Consider the following 17,188-nt stretch of genomic DNA (forward strand, 5'->3'; position numbering starts at 1 on the left):
ACTATAATGGTATTGGCACAAAAGACAGTATGGTATTGGCACAAAAACAGATACAAAGATCAATGGAATGGAATAGAAGACCCAGAAATGGCCACAACTATATGGTCAACTAATCTAAACCAAAAAAGGAAAGAATATCCAATGGAAAAAAGACAGTCTCTTCAACAAATGGTGTTGTTGGTAAAACTGGATGGGGACACGCGGAGGAATGAAACTGGACCATTTGCTTACACCACATACAAAAATAAATTCAAAATGGATGAAAGACCTAAATGCGAGACGGGAAACTTTCAGAATCCTAGAGGAGAACATAGGCCATAACCTCTTTGAACTTGGCTGGAGCAGCTTCTTACTAGATGTATTGCTGAAGGCAAAGGAAACAAAAGCAAATGTGAACTATTGGGACTTCATCAAGCTAAAAAGCTCTGCACAGCGAAGGAAACAACAAAAACTAAAAGGCAGCATATGGAATGGGAGAAGATACTTGCAAACGACATCTGATAAAAGTTTAGTATCCAAAATCTATGAAGAACTTGTCAAACTCAACACCCAGAAAACAAATAACCCTGGTAAGAAATGGGCAGGAGATGCTTGGGCAGCTCAGTTGGTTAGGCATCTGGCTCGGGTCATGATCTCACAGTTCATGGGATTGAGTCCTGAGTTGGGCTGTGCACTGGCTGTGTGGAGCCTGTTTAGGATTCTCTCTCTCTCTCTCTCTCTCTCTCTCTCTCTCTCTCTCTCTCTGCCCCTCCCCCACTCCCCCAAGCAAATAAACTTAAAAAAGAAAAAAAATTGGCAGAAGACATGAATAGACATTTTTCCAAAGAAGATATCCAGATGGCTAATAGACACATTGAAAAGATGCTCAACATCCCTCATCATCAGGGAAGTACAAATCCAAACCATGAGGAGATACCATCTCACATCTGTCAGAATGGCTAAAATTAACAACACAAGAAACAATAGATGTTGGTGAGGACATAGAGAAAGGGGAACCCTCTTGCACTGACAGTAGGAATGCAAACTGATGTAGCCACTCTGGAGAACAGTATGGAGGTTCCTCAAAAAACTAAAAATAGAACTACCCTATGATCTAGCAATTGCACTATTATTTGCCCAAAGCATACAAAAATACAGATTCAAAGGGGTACATGTACCCCAATGTTTATCAATAGGCAAACAATGGAGAGAACCCAAATGTCCATCCACTGATGAATGGATAAAGAAGATGTGGTGTATATATATATTACTCGGACATCAGAAAGAATGAAATCTTGCCATTTGTAATGACATGGATGGAGCTAGAATGTATTATGTTAAGTGTAATATGTCAATCAGAGAAAGACAAATACTGTATGATTTCACTCGTGTGAAATTTAGGAAACAAAACAGATAAACATATGGAAAGTGGTGGAGGGGAGTTGGGAGGAGAGAGGGAAACAAACCACAAGAGACTGTAAATGATAGAGAACAAACTGAGGGTTGATGGAGGGAGGTGGGTGGGGGATGGGCTGGATGGGTGATGGCTACTAAGGAGGGCACTTGTGATGAGCACTGGGTGTTGAATGTTAGTGATGAATCACTGAATTCTCCTGAAGCCAATATTGCACTGTATGTTAACTAAAATTTAAATTAAAAAAAAAAATATTCCTTTTTAAGGGATAGTTGGGCAAATGCATTTGTTCCTTTGAGCACAAGGGAAAAGGAATATAGTGAAATGCAATTTTATTTGCCCATGTCTTCATATTTTTACAGAATGAAAGACACAGACATATTGTAATGAATAAATTGTTTTCAAGTTAATTTATTTCTATAATGATACAGCTGAAACAGTGATCCTGATTTTCCTAGCAGTCACTGTGAAAACTGGGCTCTATGGAAGCTTGTTATTTGCTTCTTTTCTAAGAAATGCAAATAGTGGAAAGCTAGAAGAATGAAATGGGTTTCTTTTTATGAGCCCTCTCAGTTAACCTGTTCCTTGTAAATCTGTGGTCTGCTTCAGACTCATCCATTAATATAAGGATAAATTCTACTTCTGTCTTAAAATAATTTTTTTTAATGTTTATTTATTTTTGAGACAGAGAGAGACAGAGCATGAGTGGGGGAGGGGCAGAGAGAGAGGGAGAGACAGAATCGGAAGCAGGCTCCAGGCTCTGAGCTGTCAGCACAGAGGCTGATGCAGGGCTCGAACCCACGAAGTGTGAGATCATGACCTGAGCTGAAGTCGGACACTTACCGAATGAGCCACCCGGCGCCCCTACATTTGTCTTTTTAAAGGATTTGTTCTTTATCATTGGCTTACAATCTGTGTTATGCCAGGCATTAATATCTCTGCTGATTTTCAAGATTTATACTGGGTTCAAAATTACCATTCCTTGCCAAAACAGAGGTAGAATTTGTCACTTGTGTACAAACAGTTGAAGTCTGTTAATTTTTTCTCCCCTTGTGTCTTGGGAATAGGTGCTGTAGCATTTGCCTTACAAGTTACAAGTATTTCCTTTTGAGGCACGGTACACTGGGATTCATAACCCATTAGATTTACTGGGAGTTTACTGCTTGATACATACTCCTGCCACAATATAAGGTTTTGTTTGTTGCTCATTTGTTTTCAAATAGGAAATTTGTGTGAAGGATGCTGAAGTTGTCTTGTGCGGAGGAACTGAAAGCATGAGCCAGGCTCCCTACTGTGTCAGAAACGCGCGTTTTGGAACCAAGTTGGGATCAGATCTCAAGGTTGGAACCATTAAAGTGTTTAAAAATTTTTTGTCATGCCATTACGCTAATAATTTTAATAACACCATGTTGGGAGAGAGAAAACAAATTTTGAAACCAATTTCCTTAATAGGGGATTGACAAGATACGAATGATTTGAAATTTGTAAACTATTTCAAAAGCCCAGTTTGGTTTTTAGTTTTGACATTTTAACCCACATTAAAAAAAAAAAAAAAACCACATAGACTTTATCTCCCCACACCTCTGGTAGTGGAATTAATACTTGGAGAATGGAGGAAGGGAAGAGGCAGATCAAAAAGATAGGCAGAGCTTGAATTGATTAATTTCTCATGAATAATTGGGAAACCCAGTAATTAAATCTTTACTGTGATTTATGGAAGTTTTATTTCTTTTTTTTTTTTAATTTTTTTTTTTTTTCAATGTTTATTTATTTTTGGGACAGAGAGAGACAGAGCATGAACGGGGGAGGGGCAGAGAGAGAGGGAGACACAGAACCGGAAACAGGCTCCAGGCTCTGAGCCATCAGCCCAGAGCCCGACGCGGGGCTCGAACTCACAGACCACGAGATCGTGACCTGGCTGAAGTCGGACGCTTAACCGACTGCGCCACCCAGGCGCCCCGGAAGTTTTATTTCTGAAGCAATCTCCAATGAATAGATACTTCTTCATCATAGAAAACATTCTCTTTGTTGTTGTTTTTTTTTAAACATTCTCTTTGAATACAGATTATATTGTCCTAAATCAGACAAAAACTGATCTTCACATCTTTGAGAGCTACGGCGTGGGAATGACAGTGCTGATGAGGAATGATCGTGTGCTGTCCCTCCCATGTGACATTCTATATTGTTAGCATTTTCCAACAGTAATGACAGATTTACACTCTTCAGGCCAGTCCCTCACCTGGTCTTTTTGAAAGTTGGAAGGGATAAGACTTAGGAAATATGAGATAGTATCTTAGACGAAGTATGTTTGAGACAGCCTTCAGAAAGGTCGGTGACTCAAAGGCGCTGAGGCCATCTAGAAGGAACAGAAGGGCATGCTTACCAGAGACCAACTAACTGGATAATAAGTAACGACTTTTTCTGTTCCTCAAGAACCTACGTGTCCCAGGTCTCTTCAACTTCACAGTGACTGATAGAACAAGCTGTCCCTGTCATCGAAGGCACGGGTTGAAAAGGGCACAGACACGTGCAGGCTTGTCTACAGAGCTCAGAATCGTGCTTCACAAAGGTGGCTACAGGGCAACATTGCATGAGAACTCAGTGTTAGGTTTCTTCCAAACGTGGCCCTGAGGGTGTAATTTTTGCTTGTAGGTTGACTTCCTGTGTTCTCTCCCTGTACATTTAGCACCGTTGCCTCTCTTTAGTGCCCCACGTTTAGAGAGAGGGGGAAATGTGTGCATTTTATAATGACATTGGGTGTTTTTTAAAATGTCGCAGAACCAAATATGTATAGGAGTAAATGCTGTCAGGAAATGTAATTTTACTCTCCTCTTATTAATTATTTAAATGTCAAGACATTATAGCATATTACTTTCAAAAGATATGCTTTAACAAATCATTTTATTATGCATGTCTTTTTAATAGCTGGAAGATATTTTGTGGTCAGGATTAACAGATCAGCACATCCAACTCCCCATGGCAATTACTGCAGAGAATCTCGCTGTGAAATACAACATAAGCAGAGAAGACTGTGACAAATACGCCCTGCAGTCCCAGCAGAGGTGGAAAGCTGGTCAGTGAAATTGGATATTATAAATATCTATACAAAACTATGGGTGTGGGTGAAATGGGTAAAGTGCATCAAAGGTTATAAAATAAAAGAAGTCATAAAATAAAGTTTATCAAATAAGTCGTGGGTATGTAATGTGCAGCATCGTGACCATAGTTAACGATACTGTATTGCATATTTGAAGTTGCTAAGAGAGTAGATCTTAAAAGTTGTCATTACAAGAAAAAGTTGTTGTAGCTATGTATGGGGACAGATGTTAACTAGACTTATCATGGTGCTCGTTTTGCCACACTGTATATATGAACGTTGAGTCATTCTGTTGTACACCTGAAACTAATATAACGTTACATGTCAGTTGTACGTCAACGTAAAAAAAAAAAAAATAGAAGAGATTTCTTTCATTTCAGACGATAATGGTCATATAATATTTGTTTTAAATTACACCTTTAGATGGGCGCCTGGGCGGCTCAGTTGGTAAAGCGTCCGACTTTGACTCATGTCATGATCTCGTGGACCATGAGTTCGAGCCCCGCGTCAGGCTCTGTGCTGACAGCTCTGAGCCTGGAGCCTGCTTTGGGTTCTGTCTCCCTCTCTCTCTGCCCCTCCCCCACTCATACTCTGACTCTCTCTGTCTCTCAAAAATGAGAGACATTAAAAAACGTTTTTTTAATTACACCTCTTGAAAATCACATTTTTCCTTCATTCTTTTGCTTTTAGATGGTCAGGTATTCTATTAATGATTGCAAAATTAACCAGAAATTTCTCTTTTGCAATACAGTAATACTACTTAAAAGTGGCCTTGTTAACTGACCTTATCTAGACGCTCACATTTTGCCCTGAACTGGTTCTGTTGTTAGTAGAACACTGAGGGCTCTGATACACTGTGAGAGATGAAGGGTCACAGGGGCTGCCGGGACAGAGGATGTTTTCCTCTGTGAGGCATATCCTACTCACAGGGAGGGGACGATAATGTTTGGAAAGGACCCACTGGGTATCCTTTTGTGCCTTCCTCCTCCCGTTCCTAATTGAGCATCACTGCACCCAACTGGAAGACATAGCACACTACCCCACAGCCAGAGCTACAGCGTCCTTGGTATAACATTCCACGCTGCTGCCAGGCCAGCCCGAAGCGGGTACCCCGCCAGCAGTGTTTCAGAAGGATGGTGAGCTGAAGAAGTTTGAGAGTCTCCTGAAAAAAGTTTTTGAAATAAACTGTTACAGAGGAGCAGAAACTCTTATTTAGGGATGTTACATACTTAGAATAGTGAGCGTGAAGTCCATCTTAGCATTTCAGCGGGAGGAGTGGGCTGGAGCTGATGCCAACCAATTCATTCTCTGTGTTTTTCGGTGACACGTTTAAAGTGCGAAGGTGTTGGTCCAGAGGTCAAGAGTCATCAGTTCTCTCTCTGCCTTGGCCACATAGAAGTTATCTGACCTCAGTCATGTACTCCCTGAGCGTCTGTACAATGGAGATAAAAAATGTTTGCCTTCCCTTTTTTCCCTAATAGAGTTGTGAAATCCAAATATGGGAAGTGTTTTAGCCTGCTGTAAAGTGATTTCACACTTAAGGTGGTATCACTCCCTGCATATCCTTATTTCTGACGCGTCAGATTACTGTAGTCCATTCGAGTCAGTGGAGATGGAAGTAGGTAAGCTGTTACACTTGGAACTGTGTCAGTAATAGCTCATATCGTTTCTTCAGGTTGCTTGTCACTACATTTCGGTTACACGTTTCTTGGCTCACTTCTTTTAGAGACCACTTCTTTTTTCTTCCTGTGCTAAACACTTAACGTAAGATCTACCCTCTTAGCGTATTTTTAAGTGTACAATAATTATTGTTGTACAACTTGGTACCTTTTAAATTACTTCTCAACTCAGAGAAGTTTAAATAAGACTTAAATTTACTTAGTGCTATTATACCTGTAGCTAACAGACTAGGACTGCTAATAATCTAGCAGTACCTTGTAAAAAAAAATTGTAGTAAAAAAGGTCAAAAATTATAAGGTAAAAAAGATGCAGAATGCATTTGTATAGATTCATGGCAGTACATTTAATCCTCCGACAGGCAAGGTCAGTTGTACATGTAGTAAAGGCTTATTTTAAAGTAGGGCTGTGGGGAAAGGGGAGACCAGAAGTTACATTGAAGGATGTGTTTGATTTCATTTCTTATATCATCTTTTTTTTCCCATTCTTATGATGGTCTCCTATTTTCAGCTAATGATGCTGGCTACTTTAATAATGAGATGGTACCAATTGAGGTGAAGACTAAGAAGGGGAAACAGATGATGCAGGTAGATGAGCACGCGCGGCCCCAAACAACCCTGGAGCAGTTAAATAAACTGCCTCCAGTATTCAAGAAGGAAGGAACCGTTACTGCAGGGAATGCGTCGGTAGGTGGCACGTACCTTGAACTCTCGAACTCTTCTTATTGTGTTCAGTGCAGAGTAATCGTGAGGTGTCTTTTAGATACTTTTCATACTAGTCTTTAGTAATTTAGCTTAAATTAGTAGTGTTCATAGGGGCACCTGGGTGTCTCAGTCGGTTAATTGTCCGACTCATGGTTTCGGCTCAGGTCATGATCTCACAGTTTGTGAGTTCAAGCCCCACGTCAGTCTCTGTGCTGTCAGCGAGGAGCCTTCTTGGGATTCTCTCTCTCTCTCTCTCTCTCTCTCTCTCTCTCTCTCTCTCCCTCCCTCCCTCCCTCCCTCCCTCTCTCCCCCACACCCCTCCCCCCACTAGCTCTCTCAAAATAAAAAAACTTTAAAAATTTGAAAAAAAAATTAGTAGTGTTCATATTCTGCTAATTGGGGTTTTCATGGTCCAAACCAAAATATTTTAACTAGGTGCTCTCATATAATACTCTTCCAATTTCTTGGTTCTTTCAGACTATTATCTGAGGAATCTGGAAGGAAATCTACCTGTGTTCATGTTTTGTTTTGTTTTTTCCCTGGTGCATACAACTCATCAGATTTCTTACCTCTCCCCACTTCTGGATATAAGCTCCTCTTGCCACCGTTTCCTGTTTTCCATCGGTGAAGTGGCATTCTGTGCCCGAGTCAGTCTCCGGCCCACCCGAGCACTGCGGGCACTACTTGCTATCCCCCAAATTGTGGCGCTGCTTCCTCTGTATTACCATAATCCTAACATTACCCCGTTAGTTCAGATCATAATTAACTGGATCCTCTTGCCCTCTAATTAATCTTCTGTTTTTATTTCCAAGGGGATATCCGATGGTGCTGGAGCTGTTATCATAGCTAGTGAAGATGCCGTTAAAAAACATAACTTCACACCACTCGCAAGAATTGTGGGCTATTTTGCGTCTGGATGTGATCCCTCTATCATGGGTATTGGTAAGTTTGCAGTGAAACGGACCGGTCTGTTATGTCTCCAGAGTTAACTCTTCTCTGACATTCAGATACCTTAAACAGTAGCCAAATCAAGGTCACTTGTGGAGAAAAGGAGATTGGTAATCAGTCATTTAAACAACTAATCTTCATGAAAAACGGTGCCAGGCACAGTAGGAAAACCAAGACTGTACAGACTCTTGTGGGCGGTTAATCATGTCTTACTGTCCATTTGAGATATTTATTTATTTATTTATTAATATGAAATTCATTGTCAAATTGGTTTCCAGACAACACCTCAATGCCCATCACCCACTTTCCCCTCCCTCCCACCCCCCACCAACCCTCAGTTTATTCTCAGTTTTTAAGAGTCTCTTATGGTTTGCCTCCTTCCCTCTCTGTAACTTTTTTCCCCCTTCCCCTCCCCCATCGTCTTCTGTTAAGTTTCTCAGGAATAAGAGTGAAAACATATGGTATCTGTCTTTCTCTGTATGACTTATCTCACTTAGCATAACACTCTCCAGTTCCATCCACGTTGCTACAAAAGGCCATATTTCATTCTTTCTCATTGCCAAGTAGTGTTCCATTGCCATTTGAGATCTTTAAAACTAACACCCAGAATAGAACAGAGAAGAATTACAAGGTGGGGACAAGATGAGAGAACACGCGATGGGGGAGAGATCCTGGGGTGAAACAGAGATTCCTGAATGCTGGCTGTTCTGCATGTGGTCACTAGTATATCTCATTTCTTCTTCCCACAACCCCTTTGTGAATGAGAAAATTGAAACTTAGGGAGGTTGTCTTGTAAAGTTCCAGACCAGTAAGTGATGGAGCCAGGATGAGAACCGGGCCTCTCTAATTCAAGTGCTCTTCTCACCGTGTTGTCTCAGGAAGTCAAAGTCATGCCCACCTGGCTCAGCTGGGCCTTAATAGGAAAATGAAGAATTACAGTGTATCTCACTTGGCAAAGATTAGCAGAACCCCTACAAACGTGTACAGTTGACCCTTGAACAACGTGGGGGTTAGGGGCGCCAGCTGTCATGTAGCCAAAATCCAAGTATAACTTTCGATTCCCCCAAAACTTAACTACAATAACCTACTGTTGCCCAGAAGCCTTACCAATAACATAAACTGTTAACACATATTTTATATGTAGTAAATACTGTAGTCTTACGATAAACTAGAGAAAAGGAAATGTTATTGACAAAGTGCATTTATAGTACTCTACTATGTTTATCAAAAAAATCTGCCTGTAAGTGGATCCACACAGTTGTTAAAGAGCCAACCGTGTACTCTTTCTTGGCTTGAAAAATATGAATTAAGAGAACGAAAAGCTTTTTGCTGGATACACTCCAGGAACTGCAGCTGATGCTGACTGTAGTAGTTCCTGTCATCCTCGGAACTAATGAGGGGCCTCACTTACAAAAACATTCATGCCCAGAGGCTTTGATGTGTCCCACCTGTACCCTCATACCCCAAAGAAAAGCCTATGCCAGGGCTATGTTCAGATTCTTGATAGGCCCAGAGATTTTGCTATGAGCTTAATTCGGCCTTCTTCAACTAATCAATTTTTGAAGTAGGTCCCACGCTAGAGGGAGGTTGACCTGTTGTGACCTGCATTCCCAGAGGTCCTTCAGTGTGAACCTCAAGCTTCTACCTGAGTAATTCCAGTATGCTGATTGGGACTGAGTTAATACCCAACCGTGTTTGCTGCCGTGTCCTTCGGAGATGTCTCTCTACAGAATTCCTAAAAAAGAAAGCTGGCATGTCCATACTTTGTCGGCTTTCACTGTGCTTCAGATTACTTTAACTAAACTTTAAGCTGTGTAAACATCTGTTAAGAGTCCATTTGGGGGGGGCGGGGGGGGGGGGGAGGGCACCTGGGCAGCTCAGTCCGTTAGGCTTCTGACTCTCTTTCGGCTCAGGTCTTGATCTCACAGTTTCATGAGTTTGAGCCCCACATCAGGCTCTATGCTCACAGCGCAGAGGTTGCTTGGGATTCTCTCTGCCCCTCCCCTGCTTGCACTCTCTCTCTCTCTCAAATAAATAAACTTTAAAAAAAAGTCCATTTTTTCTATGTTACAGGTTTAAAAGCTTGTTAGCTTTCAGCTACTCGCTATCAACAAAACATCAGCTTTTGTTTTAGAGATGGAAGGTAGCTTAAAAACTTAAACATCTGTGTATTGGTATGGCATTTATCATTTCAGTGTCTAGAACAGTGGTTCCCAACCCCAAGTGATCATCAAAATCTGCCTGTAATCCCACCTCGAAAGATTTTGTTTCAGTACTTCCAGGGTGGAGCCTGGGAGTATGGCTTTTTTTTTTTTTAAGTGTACCTAGGTGGCTTTGATGATCAATCAAATCTATCTGATAGAGGTAAGTAGTTATTTTGTAGTTCTTTTTCAGTTTAACCTCAATTTTTCCTAGGTTCTGTTACATTAATATAGTCAGCAAAAAAAAAATATAATTTTCCTTCGTTCTCTTCCAGGGTCTGAATGTTGGCCCTGTAGTACAACAAATACCATTGTGGAAGGCTTGATTCTTTCCCCCTTCAGGGCTTGAACAGATGCATATATACCGAATGCCCCACAGTGTCAAATGTCCCTTCACCTAAACAGCTGTCTATTGGTTGTCACATGGGATTAAACAAGTTAACTACATGAAATGGCACCAGATGAATAAGCCAGGGAGAGCCGTTATTGAGTGGTGGGGACTGACTCATCAATCCAGTTTCTAAGAATAGTTTCCTCAGTTATGCAGTTCTCCAACATCAAGCAATCCTTAGCACTGTAGAGTAGCTACTGACCCAGAAAAAGGGGAAAAGCCAGGACCGAGAAAGAACAGTAATGGCTCCAAGGAAGGACACATATGGAAAGACAGTGCTCCCTGGAACTCACCAGTGATGGCAATAGTGGGTGAAGCTTGGAACCTCTTTAGCTGTAGCAGCTCTGGCTTTATCTTTTATTGGGCTTTATTTGTAGAAAGGATTCCAGTGGTTAAAAAGAAAAATGTTAAAAACCAATTCAGAGCACTTCTGATGAGAAGCTTGTAGCCCAAAAAAGGTACCCAAGGTCACATAGCTATTTAGTGGTAGGCCTAGAAATGAGATCTCCTTTTCCCAATGAGAATACTATAACTTCCTGAATCCCGGTAAATAACAGTGTTATGGGAACATCCTTTAAAACTCAAGTTGCGGCCCAGGATAGTGTAATGATTCTAAGTTAACAACATATCGAGTCGTGCCTAATATGGATATGAAGGCAAGGAAGTATGTAGGATGGTGGGTGTCACATCCTCAGCTTTTAGTTCTGAGTGTCTTTCACAGGATGCTTCATCCCTGACCATGCTGGAAAACATGCTTTCCTGTTGACTGTCCATCCTGCTTTGGGGCCTTAGAGATACAAAGAGAATCTGGAACTAGGTTCTGTGCTAACGCGCAAAACTGGTTCTTCAAATTGAAAAGCGCTAACTGGGTGCCCTCAACCAATAAGCATACTGTTGTCCAAAGAACATTTTAACTAGGTGACAAAACAAGTTACGTTATATTTAGATTGCATTATGCTTCTCATACAGACTGATTTCTCATTTACCTTAGGTATATTTATGAAACTTGTTGCGGGATATTTGACTACTTGAATTCAGCAGAACATACCAGATAGATAGATAGATAGATAGATAGATAACTTATGGCAATTTCGTTCTTTATGAACAGATAAAGAAGTAGATAATCTTCTTTAGCCAGATTTTTTATCTTATGGGAAAAATGTCAATATACCTAAAAATTATGAGCAGCATTAAACAGCCATGGGTGATCATCAGTAATCTGGGAGCTAAAGTTTCAGAAGTCTTACTGGGTAGATTTTGCATCTGCAGAGGGGGTTTTGTTTTGTTTAAATTCTCTGCCTACTGTTGGCATTATAAACACCTCTTTGCTTCAGAGATCTTTTCCCTCAAGTGCCTTGTGGCTTCCTGTCTTGCTGTGCCCACGTGGAGATGCTACTGCTGCATCTTGCCTTTTGCCCAGATGGCCTGCAAGTTCAGAGTAGCCACAGTCTCTTCAGTACTAGGAATGCATGTGATTTGTATGCAGGAGAGCACTCGGTCTGCCTGGCCATTTGGTATGAAGCGTGGTCTGTAAATGCGGAACCCCAGATAGGACTCCTTTGGCTGTCTGAACCCTTAAAGCTGTTTATGGTAGAATGTCTCACGTGAGCCTCTCATCTACAATTGGACTGCATAACCAGCTTTTCCCTTGGGTTCTTTTTTCTGTTTTTTTATTGTCCCATCATTGAATAATGTGCTATCAAGGTAGTAAGAACTGTGGCTACTAATAACTGTCACATTATTTCTTCCTTCCTTACCTGTTTAGTAAAGAAGGAGAAATTTGATACTTAACTAAATATAAGATGAAATTGATTTTTGTGCTTATATAGGTCCTGTTCCTGCTATCAATGGGGCACTGAAGAAAACAGGACGGAGTCTTAAGGACATGGATTTGGTAGAGGTAAGTGTGATGCTTTTTTATATGAGTAAACCACCAACTTCTACAGCATTAATGGCTTTATTTGGTATTTTATAGCTCTTTTGTTTTAGTGCTATTGCCTTTCCAAATGATGTGCATCTAAATACGTATTACTTTTCATTACATGCCTGGGTTGGTACTTTTGTCTACCTGATTAAAATGCTTTATGTATATTTGAATAATTAAAACAGCCTGATTTTTTCTACTAAAATATGAATTCCTGGAAACTTCTTTGACCCTTATAAGACTATTGCATTTTAGACTATTAATGTGCTTGTTGAATTCAATTGAATATGATATAAGGTGGGTGAGAAATAAACAACTTTAACCTTCTTTTATGGATGAAAATGAAAAAATACAAGCAAAAGAATTGACATAATAGAAAACTGTATCTGATGCCAAATCTAGAAGTTTCTGGCCCTCTCCCCAAGTTAAAACTCCCCCTTCCCCAAACTTATCTTTGGCTTTTACACAATAGTGCAGCTAGATTTAGGATGTCATAATTTTTCGCATAGAAAACTTAAGTTTATTGGTATGGTGATTTTTTTTTTTTAATATTAGGTTAGAACAAAGGCATCTTAAATGTGTAGAATAATTAAAAGTAGGAGTAGAAAAGAAAATACTTAAGGCTGGATTATATACATTTTACATTTGGGGAGTATTTGAAAATTTTAGGTAATTAAACATATGCTCCTTGACATTGAAAGATAACAAATACAACAAAGGAAACGTCTCTATTTAAATTGGTAGAGAAGGGGCGTTCTCTGGGCACACGTGTGATCTCCTCTGTGGTAATCTCTCATCCAGGAAACCATGGTTTTAGACAAATGGCTTATCCTTAAATCTCTTCTTCCATTATTAGAGCCTCAAGGGGGCTAATTAATTACCATATTTGTATTAGCAAATAATGTCATTAAATTTTTTACTTTAGATTTCACACTTAAAAACTCTGTTTAAATTTGTCAGCTCTTTAAATCTGTTCATAATCATTTATAGATGTATATGTACTCAAGGACATAGCGCTCAACATCTTGATATGATTGTCTTCGGGACTTTTGATGATCATGCCGATATAAAATGCCGATATAAAATGGAAAAATAATGTAGGATCTAAAGACAAAGCACCATCTTGGGGAAACAGAAAATACAGTAGGAAAGAACACGACTAGATTTTGATCTCGACTCTGTAAAAGTTACCTCTCTTAACAGTTTTCCTACTGACACAATTTTCTAGCTACAATCACGTTGAAAATATACTGCTATGAACTTGAAGGAAGGTAATTTTTTTTTTTAACATTTATTTATTGAGAGACAGAGAGACACAGAGCGTGAGCAGGGGAGGGGTAGAGAGAAGGGGAGACACAGAATCTGAAGTAGGCTCCAGGCTCCGAGCTGTCAGCACAGAGCCTGATGCGGGGCTCGAACTCACAAACTGAGATCGTGACCTGAGCCGAAGTCGGACGCTTAACTGACTGAGCCACCCAGGTGCCCCAGGAAGGTAATTCATATAGCCAACCTTGTTAAGTAATAAATACAATACTTTTCAGATCTGCCTAGTATCAGCATAGTAACCATTCTGTGTGTCTGGCTCTGAAGGTTTATCCTTTGTCATATGTCAGTTTCTTCTAGGAATTATGGCAAGTAGCACTGTAGTAATAATATTAACAGCGATCATCTACTGAATAGTTGGTATGTGTCAGGTGCTACACTAGACACTTAATACCCATAATTTCATTTAACCTTGACAATAACTCTTAGGCTGTACTGCATCCACATTTTACTGTTGAGGGAACCTCGAGTGTCCAGAACTTAAAGAACATGCACTCAGCCAAGATTTGAGCCATCTCTCTGGCTTCAGAACCTGTGGACCATCTCCCACTGCCTCTAGTAGGTGTGTTTATAACATTACTGAGGATTCCTTTTCTCCAAGGGATGCAGTGGACTTAAAGTATAAGTTAGTAAATACACCCATTTTCAAACCTGATGTCTTTACAAAGAGTGGTTGAAGATAAACTAAAATAACCTCACAAGGTAGTTTATTTTTTTTTTTTTCAACGTTTTTTATTTATTTTTGGGACAGAGAGAGACAGAGCATGAACGGGGGAGGGGCAGAGAGAGAGGGAGACACAGAATGGGAAACAGGCTCCAGGCTCTGAGCCATCAGCCCAGAGCCCGACGCGGGGCTCGAACCCACGGACCGCGAGATCGTGACCCGGCTGAAGTCGGATCCACAAGGTAGTTTAAATAGAAAAAAAAAAAAAAGAGCAAAATTAGCCATCAGTAGGACTGAACAATTCTCGGTTGAAAATCAACTTATGAGTAAGGATTTTTACCAGTGTTTTGATTATTTTTAGGTGAATGAAGCTTTTGCTCCTCAGTACTTAGCAGTTCAGAAGAGTTTGGATCTTGACCCAAGTAAGACCAACGTGAATGGCGGAGCCATTGCTTTGGGTCACCCACTGGGAGGATCTGGAACAAGAATTATGGCGCACCTGGTTCACGAATTAAGGTATCTGCTAGAAATTGTTGCATTTTATATTTGCCATCATTGGTAAAAATGCACGGATTTAGGTTTCCCCAGAACAGTCCAACACTTTTCATTCCTCCTCATATCCCCCTGTACTGCTTCTCACCAGGAACAAGTTATACCCTTTCCGGCTGAGATTAGAGGTGACTCGGTTGACTTTTTAGGGGCTCTGCACTTGGGATGTGCACGCTTCCTCATGTTTGCCATGGGCTCAGTGTAGCCCCTCAGCACATGCCCCCTCCTGGCTCTGCCCCCACCCGGTGCTGGTACACAGCAGTCAGCACTCACGAGGCCACCGTCCTCATGGCTCACACTCTAGTGCCCATTACAAGAGCGAGATAAAATTATTTAGGAAACCAGACAACATATTGGGAGGGTTCCCATCTAGATGCTGTCATTTAAGAAACCGAAGCAAACTGCTAGTTTGGGCCTGAGCTAAGTGTTTCCTTCACTGTTGCCAGGGTTCCAGGAGGAGCCTTCTGTGTGTTTGAAATCTTTCAGTCCTAATAGAAGAGCTCCTCCTTCCCGTGCTGTGTGTTTTGGACCATTTCTTTCTGTTAGGAACGTTGCAAACAAAACCAAATATGTCAGGCCTAAAAAAAAAAAAATCACTCTGGCTCCTGTTAAGGTAAATGGGACTCATTTCACTTAATAAGTAATTGAATTGAAATGAGTGACCTGCACCGGAAAGTTCCTAGGTGGCTTTCTCAAGGTCGTTCTGTTAGATTGAGGAATGAGAACAGATTGTGATCCAAAGGAGTCTAATTTTTATGAAAGGGGCATGAAATGCTTCTAAATTACCTGCCTTTTCACATGGACAAACTTCACTAACTGCACTCACTCCAAGGTGCCATAAAAATCCGAAACCATATAAATCAAAGAGGCCGATGGCTCCTCACTCCTCCTCAGGAGGAGCCTGTCTCCGCCTGTCTCTGCCACCTCCTGTCTCTTCTTTCCCCCGGCACACCTCAGCGTCTCTGTCTCTCGGCTTCCCCCTTCTGTGTTACCACTTTCTTTTAGTACAAGTATTCCGCTTTCTAAATTCTTTCTCCTCTTGCGACTGTAAACCGATATTGAGGATTGGGGAAAGATTGAGATGAGCTGAATGAGAATGATTAATGTAGATGTGACCATTATTAATTCTATTTAATTAGTTTTCGGGGGCGCCTGGGTGGCGCAGTCGGTTAAGCGTCCGACTTCAGCCAGGTCACGATCTCGCGGTCCGTGAGTTCGAGCCCCGCGTCGGGCTCTGGGCTGATGGCTCAGAGCCTGGAGCCTGTTTCCGATTCTGTGTCTCCCTCTCTCTCTGCCCCTCCCCCGTTCATGCTCTGTCTCTCTCTGTCCCAAAAATAAATAACGTGGAAAAAAAAAAATTAATTAGTTTTCGAATTAACTCTGTTCGTTTTTTATTCGGGTGGATTTCAGCCACTGCTTTCTCTTGCAGGCGTCGGGGTGGAAGATACGCTGTGGGATCAGCTTGCATCGGGGGCGGCCAGGGTATCGCAGTTATCATCGAAAGCACAGCCTGAGGGGCCCGCCGAGGCCCGCTCGCACTTCGAGGGGCCAGGGCCACAGGGAGCCAGGTGACCTTCAGAGCAGCTGCAGAACCACACATGCCCTGTACTGAAAGTCATTGAGCTCGATGAAGGGATAGTGAGGCAAAAAGATGTGTCTCTCATGAATAAGAGCCCACGCCAGAATAAATAAGTTCTCTCAGATTTGCACCAGATGGGATCTATCTCTGAGCAAACGTCCAACCACAGAGGCCTTAAAAGAATTGGTATAATGCTGAATAATCACCACTTATGCCTTAGATAATACGAGTGCAAGAAAATTGAATAAATACTGCTTTAACTTCAGTTAATCCTTTCCTGTCATTTCTTGCATTTTTAAAAATTTTTAATTGAGGTAAAATACATGTAAAATAAAATTTACCATCGACCACATTTAAGTGTTATTAAATACATTGATGTTATTGATACAATCCCCGGTAGCATCCATCTCCAGAACTCTCTTAATCTCGTGGAGCTGAAACTCTGAGTCCCCGGTGCCCTCCCTGCGGCCCCCGGCCACCACCATTCGACTGTCTGCCTCTAAGAATCAAGGCCCCGCACAAATAGAGTCATACAGGGTTTGTCCTGTTGTGACTGGCTTATTTCACCAGCATAATGTCCTCAGGGTTCATCCACGTTGTGGTTCATGTCAGACTTTCCTTCCTTTTTTTTAAGGCTGAAGAACATTCCATTGTATGTAGAGAGCACATTTGTTTATCTCTCCATCCATCTGTGGACGCCTGCTTTGCTGCGGCCCCTTGGCTTTTGTGAGTAACGCC

General features: G+C 41.2%; 1 protein-coding gene across 2 annotated transcripts in view; it reads left to right on the forward strand.

Annotated features, from left to right (window-relative positions):
* ACAA2 (acetyl-CoA acyltransferase 2) overlaps positions 1–16,715 on the forward strand; it is a 34,576-nt gene extending 17,861 nt beyond the window's left edge. For both annotated transcript variants that reach the window (XM_047086242.1, XM_047086243.1), the window contains 7 exons: positions 2,617–2,733; positions 4,319–4,466; positions 6,678–6,853; positions 7,684–7,813; positions 12,241–12,311; positions 14,684–14,838; positions 16,301–16,715. In XM_047086242.1, the coding sequence (XP_046942198.1) occupies positions 2,617–2,733; positions 4,319–4,466; positions 6,678–6,853; positions 7,684–7,813; positions 12,241–12,311; positions 14,684–14,838; positions 16,301–16,385 (882 nt within the window). In that variant the 3' untranslated portion in view covers positions 16,386–16,715. The remainder of the gene's footprint in view (positions 1–2,616; positions 2,734–4,318; positions 4,467–6,677; positions 6,854–7,683; positions 7,814–12,240; positions 12,312–14,683; positions 14,839–16,300) is intronic.
* The last annotated feature ends 473 nt before the right edge of the window (positions 16,716–17,188 follow it).

The sequence above is a fragment of the Lynx rufus genome, unplaced genomic scaffold, assembly GCF_022079265.1.
Source record: "Lynx rufus isolate CCGP_SWC_20201006 ecotype Redwood Valley unplaced genomic scaffold, mLynRuf1.p SCAF_20, whole genome shotgun sequence".
Classification (NCBI taxonomy): domain Eukaryota; kingdom Metazoa; phylum Chordata; class Mammalia; order Carnivora; family Felidae; genus Lynx; species Lynx rufus.